Here is a 9314-nt window from a genome sequence, read left to right as displayed (position 1 = left end):
CCGAATGCTGTATTAATCCCCCATGTGTGTACTTTATTAGGTTCGCATCGTTTTTCCTGTCCAGCGTGCTTTCTGTAAGCTGGACTGTTTCTTAGTGCAGCAGTGACACTGAGGTGTCTTTAGCCTCGAAACCTGGCACCTTATCCCCTCATACCAGCGCAAGACATTACTGATTTGGGTCTTGTTCGCTTTTAGTAGAAATGATTTCATATATTTGATAAACATAAAAGCTCCTTAAATCCTTAAAGCAGCAGCAGTACTGTGAACATACAAAAAAAATGTCCAGGTCTGTTGTAATCATGACCGATCATGTTTTGGCAAGTCGTAGTAGTTTAGGCTATGGTTAAAAAAAAAAACTTAGTCACAGTATAGTGAGTTAGAGAAGAGCTTCAGTTCCAGACTGAAGAATGAAGTCGTCGTCTGATCTCTGTGTCCTTTCCTGTGGTATTCCTGTTGGTGTCTGATTATGATTTTGAGTTTTTCAGAATCCCCTGCTGGGATTTACACACAGATCAGTGCAAAAATAAACAGATAACACTGCGTGAAAAATAGTTCTGTGGATGGAGATGTCTTGATGATGCGTGAGAGCATGAGCAGGAAGGATATCATCACCCTGTTGAACAGAGAAGCATCTCAGCATGCACAACATTGAACTTTGAGGTGGATGAGCTGCAAGAGCAGAAGACCACCATCAGGTTCCTAATCCTGCCAGACAAGAACAGGAATCTTAGACCATCATGAGCCAGCTGAAGATTAGAAGAAACATCACCTGATCGTTTTCCGGTCCGAGTTAGTGAAACCTGACGTGATATGTAGTGCATGTTGAGATGCTTTTCTGCTCTACACGCTTGTACAGAGTGACCATTTGAGTTGCTATAGATTTCCTGTCAGCTCAGACCAGTCTGATCTTCTCATCATGGTGTTGCAGTCTGCAGATCCTCCTCTAACTGGATGTTTTTTTGTTTCTCACACCATTCTCTTGGTGAGACTGTTGTGTGAAAATCCCAGCATTTTCGGAAAAATATCCATACCACGTTAAAGTCACAGAGACTCTTCATTCCGATGTTTTTTAATGTGAACATCAACTGACCTGCATCTGTACGAGTTTATACGTTGTGCTGCTGCCATGTGATTGGCTGATTAGAGAACTGCATGGATGTGAAGGTGTTCAGGTGCCTATTCCATTGCTCAGGAATAACATGTGTATGACTCTTTCTAACAGAGACCATCTACAGACACGAGTTGAGTATCGGGGGTGAAGCTGTGAACTTTGAGATCCTCGATACTGCTGGACAGGTGAGAAACATGATGGACAAAGCCAGCTCTTGTTAAAAGCCACTCCTTTCTGTGCGGGATACAAAAGGGTATAGGTTCAACTGAACATTGCCTCAGCAGTGTGATTTCAGGAACATGTTCTTGTAGGTTCTCCCAGTCTTCCTGGAGGATCCTCTCAAACCTCATTCAGAACAGACTTCTCCACTTGGCCTACCACTGCAAGAAAGGATATTCCTCTGCCGTGGCCATAGATGGGTTTATCACCCAGTTTTTTAGATCCTGCCATTCTGTCTTAAGAGCACAGGATGAGGACTTGCTCCAGGATGTCCGGTTTGGCTTATGCATATTGTCCAGCATGCTGAGGATGCTCTCTGATTTATTGTCAACAAATTTTGGGCTGTTGAATAATAAAGTGCAAAGTCACCTATATTTGAACCATGAAGTCAAGGATGCTAGGGACTTTAGGGAGTGACGCATCTCAGCATTTCTTCACAATGTAGGCTCTTCTTGCTGGTGACTTGCAGTTAGAATCTCACCATCATGTGGTGTTTGGACACCATCATGTGATGGTGGTTCCAGCAGTCTGCACCTCTACTACGACCGTGCTATGACGGTCAGTTAGGTGCCAGTGCTTGGAGTGGTTATGCTTTTCCTCAGCAGTGTGTTGTGATTCCGAGTCTGTTCATGTTTAGCACAGAGAGACATCTTATTCCATTAGACCTCGTACAGCCTGGTCTTGTAGCTCCACAGAGCTCTCCTCTAATGGGATCTGTCAGTTTTTAAATGAGAGTCCAGGAAAGATCACACATTCCAGATTGCCAGATAGTGATTTATTATCTTCTTGTTTTGACTGCAGGGTGAATATCCGATATGGTAATCATTCCAGGACTGTGTTTGATTGCACAGTGTCTATTTGAACATGGCCCCTCCCACTAGGAGGTGAGCAGTGTGGTCCCTTGATAGGGCTGCAAAGAGGTCAGCTACTACTCAATATCAAGTATAGGCTAAGGATTATATGCTGTGACACTGACGTGCAGGAGTGTGAATAGAGGCTTCCCGTTCTCTCGCCTTATCACCGATTTGAAGATTGGTTCCAGATGATCATCACCAGGTTAAAGCTGGAGGCCTGTGGAGATGGTCCGGGTTCTGTAGTAGCTCTTCACCTCATGACCGAGAGTAGATGGTTTTCACAAGTCTGTCTGGACTATGGGCCTTCACATCACATCTGGAGACCACTGTAGCTCTGAGATCCTCTGCCAAGGTAGCTTGTGAGCCACCAATTACAATGTGTGGCCAGACGGAGGCCTGACGAGAGCATTGAGGTAGAGCAAAGACTTCCACACTAGGTTGTACAAGCTCAGCATCACTGGGGTTAGTCGGTGGTCAAGGCACCTCAAGACATTAATTTAAAAGCAGTAAAGCCTTCAATGTACCAAAAACCGTAATGGTGTAATTGCAGTACACATTTATATGATCAGTGTCAATGATCAATTCATAATAATCCCAGAATTATTCATGTTGTGTTCTCATGCAGGAGGAAGACACACTGCTGATGGAAGAGAAAATCAAATGGGCCGACGGTTTCCTCGTAGTTTACTCCGTCACTGACCGCTGTAGCTTCGATGAAGTCATGCGACTGTGCTTTCTGGTGAATCACATCCACAGCAGAAGAAGCTGTCCCGATCCTCCACCAGTCATCATCGTGGCTAATAAAAAAGACCTGGAGTTTGACAGGATGGTGTCGGTAGAGGAGGGTGAGAGTCTGTCACACGGCCTCAAACTCCCTCTGCGTGAGATTTCCGTCCGTGACGGCTGGGAAGAAACGGCCGGCGTGTTTCATGCACTCTACGCCGAAATAGTGCAGCAAATGGACAAATCACCTCCGTCCTTCCGAAGACGTGGCGTGTCCAGACTGATGGAGAAAATCCCCAGAATTCACTCCAACGCCGCTCTGGGGTCCACGGGCCGTAGTTTCAGCTTCAGTTCGTTCAGAGACCTGCTGCCTGACTGAGACGTGAGAAGCTTTGTCACAAAAGATGTTTTTCATTAATAGTCGTAAGTGTTGTAGGCTAAGAAAGGAAGTGTGTAAGCTCTGCTTTCTTGATTTCGGACATAAATGGAAAGCCGGAGACATTAAATATCAGTTTCGAGTTTCAGTGAGGAAAATGTTTAATCGCTTAGACAATTTCATCAAGGTGGAACTGTAAAAGCGGGAAGGTCAGTATGATGGACGGCACTAAAGTAGAAGAAATGATACAGTTATAATATAATTCTGTTAAACTATAACCTGTTTCCAGACAGTATTTCAGACACACAACTTCTGCTCATGTCAAATTCCTGCCTCGAGGAACAGTTCTCTATGCTCTGAGCTCCAGTGCATGTTGTTTTTTTAGCTTTCACATTCTTACCAGTATTAGTGTTTTGGATCGCTTGGTTTAGGTGTATTAGGAGCTGGTCTGGAGCAAAAATGTAGACACTCATGTACTTTATGTTTGGGAAATGCTTGTGTTTTTAAGGAACATTTTCTAATATGCAGGAGATTGCATAAAAAATAACTGCTTTAGTGACAAAAAATGTTCAGAAATGAACAAAAGACACAACATTTTGCTCAGAAATATTCGAGAGTCTTTCCTACGGTGTCAGAGTGAGTGCCGTTTTGTAGCTGAACTTAGAGCCAAAATAATTCCACCTCCATTTAATGAGCAGAACTGAGAGGAGATTAATCACTGCATGCTAATGCAAGGTCTTTAATACAGCTCTTTAGAGGAAATACTCTTCAAGGCTTCTTTAGCATTCTCCTATAGATTGGAGTTTTTAAGAAAGCTTTCAACAAAGGCTTCTTCCCTGAAAATACTATTGCTACTGAACCTTTAAGATAAAGAACCCTTAAAGGTAAAAGCATGATGTTGAATAAATGTTTTTGCGTAAGCCGTATAAAGTTTACAAAAGCCTGTACTTCCTAAAATGTTCTGGTATGTGAGATGTTTTGGGTTCGTGTCTTTTAATCAGGTCATTAATTTGGGCTCCTGCTGTACTTTTGTGCCTTGGGGGAACACTTCTGCATGCTTTTTAGCTTTTCTTTTCGTGGATAGATGTATAATTTTATTTTGGACTTGAATTTGAGGGAAAGGACGGAGAACTGACTGTGAAACCGGGCATGTGTAATAATAGCATGAGGTTATAGAAGGTCGATTCGAAACACGTGTACCACGTGAGGTGTTTATAAATGAAGCAAACAGGTGAAATAAAACCCTTATATTTCAAAAGTGCACCGTTTACAAACTGTAATCAATCATCAGTCAGCGTCGGGATTAGTTTCGCCGAATAAAAACACAGCGATCATATCAGAGAACATCAGCAACACGCAGATTACATCTTTATGACCTGATACACTGGCAGCTTTTTCATGCAGCTTTGCTGAGGTGTAATGATTATGAACAACAGTAGTTTACTGAAATGAAATAAAACGTCCTGATGTTTTAAAGCCATGGCTCATCATTGACGGGAAACGGATAAAGCTGTCCGTTCTGCTGTTATCATTAAACAGAACATTGTATATTTCTGCTTGAGCCATCAAAAAAAACAGCACAGACTCTGAACTCCTCCGGAAGGTGTGCTGTGGTATCTGGCACCAAGATGTTAGCAGCAGATCCTTTAAATCCTGTAAGTTGTGAGGTAGAGCCTTCAAGGATCAGACTTGTTTGTCCTGTACATGCTACAGACGCTCGATCGGATTGAGATCTGGGGAATTTGGAGGCTGAGGAAACATCTTGAACTCTTTGTCACAATGTTTTTCAGCAGTTTGTGCTACAGCTCTCCTGGGTGATCAGACCAGATGGACCAGCCTTCGGCTCACGTGTGACGGATTGTGGAGACGGCCGTGGTTCATTAGTTTTGAGTGTTATCTCGTTGTTCTTGTATTAGCAATAATTGTATTATTGTGTGTAGTGATTTCCAACTTGAGTGGACTTAAATTGCAGCTTGAGTTCTGCTGCACTGCTTTGTTGTTCTTGGCATCTCTTATAAAGTTCAGACTGTGTGTGTGTGTGTTTGTGAATTTGGTGGCAGTGCATAAACATCAAGTATAATATCAGAGACCTAATAAGAAACAGGACCACGCTTTACCCTCCAGAGCAGCTTTCACCCTTTTTGGAACACTGCCCTGAATGGTTTCAACAAAGATGATCTTCAATTTCTTTGAAGAATAAAATATCTGGATGTCTACTAAGATGCCTGTGCTCCAGAACATCGTGTAACTTCATTAAACTCTTGATTAATTTTAGAAGCATGTTTCATAAAGATTGCACCATAGTGAGCACCTGGTCCTGTAACATTACTTCATGATATCTGTCCAAACCATTCAGGACCCCTCACTGTACTGAACAGCTGGCTGCAGATGTTGTGGGTTTAAGGTATTCTTTGGCTTCTTCCAAACATAAATCTGACCAGATGGAGAAAATCAGGTCAAAGTATTTTCCAAGCAATGCTAAGTTTGTTGAAAGGTGCTAAATGCTAACATTTTTCAAAAAAATACTCTATATTGCCAAAGTTTTGGGACACTCCTACAAATCATTGAGTTCAGGGGTTGTTTTTCAGGGGTTGGACTCGGCCCCTTAGTTCCAGTGAAAGGAACTCTTAATGCTTCAGCTTCATACCAACACATTTTGGACAATTTCATGCTCTTTCTGGGAATAGTCTGGGGATGACCCCTTCCTGTTTCAACATGACTGCACATGAATTAGACTGGAGACTCTGAGTTATTGCAAAACTGGGACATCTGTCTTTACAATATGTAATATGGAGTTGTCCCACCCTTTGCAGCTATAACAGCTTCAACTCTTCTGGGAAGGCTTTCCACAAGGTTTAGGAGTGTGTTTATGGGAATTTTTGACCATTCCTCTAGAAGTGCATTTGTGAGGTCAGGCACTGATGTTGGACGAGAAGGTCTGGCTCACAGTCTCCGCTCTAATTCATCCCAAAGGTGTTCTATGGGGTTGAGGTCAGGACTCTGTGCAGGACAGTCAAGTTCCTCCACACCAAACTCACTCATCCATGTCTTTATGGACCTTGATTTGGTCACTGGTGTATAGTCATGTTGGAACAGGAAGGGGTCATCCCCAAACTGTTCCCACAAAGAGCATGAAATTGTCCAAAATGTCTTGGTATGAAGCTGAAGCATTAAGAGTTCCTTTCACTGGAACTAAGGGGCCGAGTCCAACCCCTGAAAAACTCGATGATTTGGAGGGGTGTCCCAAAACCTTTGGCAATACAGTGTATTTAGACCTCACCCATGCAGCTTTGTGGTTTAATCATGAGGGCTTTCATTTGTTTTGTTCTTTTCTTGTAATGGCCTGCATAGGTTAACTATTACAGAGTGTAGGCCATATTTTGCCAGCCTCCTTGACCCTTTCCTCTACAGGAAATGACTGCTACCCAGCACTTGGTGGTGGACCATTTCAGCACAGTACTCGCAGCATGTTCATACGTTTCCACACGGTCGGTGCATCGTAATGTGCCAAGACGTGTCCCTGTTGAGTCTCGTCCCTCTCAAGATTTCTTCCTCGTGCCCTCTCATGGAGCCTCTGATGCCTCTGTCTTGTTTATTAGATCAACTGCTCAATTTTATAACCCGAATCTGTGCAGGCGTCATGTTTATGAAGTGTCACACGATCAGTATCGGTGCATAAGCCTGCGAGTGTTGATGCTGCTTCTCAGTAAATTCCAGAGTGAGTGACTCACTGCTCATAGAAAAGCCTTTGTGTTCAGTCAGTGAAGAGCAGTGTGCTGCATATACACCATAATAACTAACGAGAGAAAGCTCATTCAGCTTCAGGCTGGACTCTAACCTTACACACAGGACATAATTAACCTCATCTTGTTTTCCATTGGAGCATCATCCATTGTCCACTGTCACAGAGCACGGACTTATTTAACTCTAATTATCTAACAAAGAATCCACACATTTGTAACAAAGCATCTGTATTCTGTAACGTGATACTGCCCTAAAAATGAACTGAAAATAGAGTCAATATAGACAATATGTGATCTTTAACGTTTCCTTTAACAGCCCTGTACGTTTCCGAGCACTGCTGCGTCTCTGACCTGTAAGTGAGCGTCTTAACGAGGATCTCATGGGGTCTTCTTTAATCCAGTCTTCATTTCAGGGACCTTTGTGACAGCTGACGTGTCATGCCCTGTAACAGCCTATTAAACGCTGATTACGTTTATGAGACGTTCACGACTCACATTCATAACACATTATTAATGCAGCACTGCTCTCGCACATCAGATTAAACTCGTGATTAGATACTGTCTACAGCCAGACTGACTCATTAAAGGAGCTCTGTCTGATTCATCCGCACGAATTAACCTGCCAGCTTTGTTGCTTCTCCAATGATAGAGTCTCAGGGAGATGAGTCGTAATGGAGGACAGCGCAGTAGTGATAAGGTCAGTTTTACAGCTCAGCTCAGCCTCATGCTTGAGCACAGGTAGGTGAACTTGATGTGCTAACTTGCCCCTAGGTGTGTGTGTGTGTGTGTGTGTGTGTGTGATAAATTGGCTTCACATCCAGGATGTGTTCATACCTCACAGACTCTGGATCCACGGCTACCCTGAACAGGATAAAGCAGTTACTCAATATGACTGAATGAAGGAAGCAGAACATATCAAAATAACTCCAACCCTTCACGACCACTTAGAGATGAGGTCATGTCATCAGTCTGTGGATAAAGGACATTATTTAGTGCTCTTGGGGAGAGAGAGAGAGAGAGAGAGAGAGAGAGAGAGAGAGAGAGCACAATGCATTACGTGTGAAGAGGTTAGAGAAGTGTGTGTGAAGTGGGCTACTGATGTAATCACGATGGAAGGAGGCTCATTAATCAAGACGAGTGCTCCCCCCCTTCTTATTTTCCACATGAAGTATTAAAGTGATGTCTGCATGAGGTTGGCTGGATGCTGTGTTTATGCTTTGCCATGATCATAAGGTGGTGTATTATTTCATTTAGCAGAAATAGTGAGCAGCTAACGGATCAAAGGAGTCTTCTTCACATGCTGGCCCGAGTGGATTTACGCTTTAAATTTCTAAGCCATTAAAAAGGCAGAGTGCATGCTACCTGGCCAGTTACACTCTGGGTGTTTAAAGCTGGGTCGGGTTTTAGAGGGAAAGTCTGTGGTCTTAGTGTTGGGCCTCGGTTATCCAGCTCAATTATTCATAGAAGTGTTTGTGGTATTCACGAAAAAAACATTTGCATCCTACTCGTGCTCCTGAATAAATTTATGTACAAGAAGAGGAATAACTCTTATACCTGGATTTAACTCTGCATAGATTACTGCACTTTTCTATATGGAGTATACACCGATCAGCCATTACATTCTAAACAGTGTATAACACTGATGATCTCCTCATCATGGCACCTGTTATTGGGTGCGATATATTAGGCAGCAAGTGAACATTTTGTCCTCAAAGTTGATGTGTTAGAAGCAGGAAAAATGGACAAGCGTAAGGATTTGAGCGAGTTTGACCAAATTGTGATGGCTGAACCCTGGATCAGAGCATCTCCAAAACTGCAGCTCTTGTGGGGTGTTCCCGGTCTGCAGTGGTCAGTATTTATCAAAAGTGGTCCAAGGAAGGAACAGTGGTGAACCGGGAACAGGGTCATGGGTGGCCAAGGCTCACTGATACACGTGGGGAGTGAAGGCTGGCCCGTGTGATCTGATCCAGCAGACGAGTTACTGTTGCTCAAACTGCTGAAGAAGTTAATGCTGGTTCTGATAGAAAGGAGTCAGAATACACAGTGCATCACAGTTTGTTGTGTATGGGGCTGCATAGCTGCAGACCAGTCAGGGTGCCCATGCTGACCCCTGTGCACCACTGAAAGCACAACAATGGGCATGTGAGCATCAGAACTGGACCATGGAGCAATGGAAGAAGGTGGTCTGGTCTGATGAATCACATTTTCTTTTACATCACGTGGATGGGTGTGTGTGGGTCTCTTACCTGGGGAACACATGGCACCAGGATGCACTATGGGAAGAAGGC

The 9314-nt window shown here is 43.4% G+C and overlaps 1 protein-coding gene across 1 annotated transcript in view; it reads left to right on the top strand.

The window, feature by feature from the left end:
* Positions 1-3534, top strand: part of LOC131360096 (ras-related and estrogen-regulated growth inhibitor-like) — a 4323-nt gene extending 789 nt beyond the window's left edge. The window contains exons 3-4 of the mRNA XM_058400178.1: positions 1223-1296; positions 2810-3534. Of these exons, the coding sequence (XP_058256161.1) occupies positions 1223-1296; positions 2810-3286 (551 nt within the window). The 3' untranslated portion in view covers positions 3287-3534. The remainder of the gene's footprint in view (positions 1-1222; positions 1297-2809) is intronic.
* Positions 3535-9314: the final 5780 nt, after the last annotated feature.

The sequence above is a fragment of the Hemibagrus wyckioides genome, linkage group LG10 (genome assembly GCF_019097595.1).
Source record: "Hemibagrus wyckioides isolate EC202008001 linkage group LG10, SWU_Hwy_1.0, whole genome shotgun sequence".
NCBI classification, from domain to species: Eukaryota; Metazoa; Chordata; class Actinopteri; order Siluriformes; family Bagridae; genus Hemibagrus; species Hemibagrus wyckioides.
This window is presented reverse-complemented; position numbering and strand designations above follow the sequence as displayed.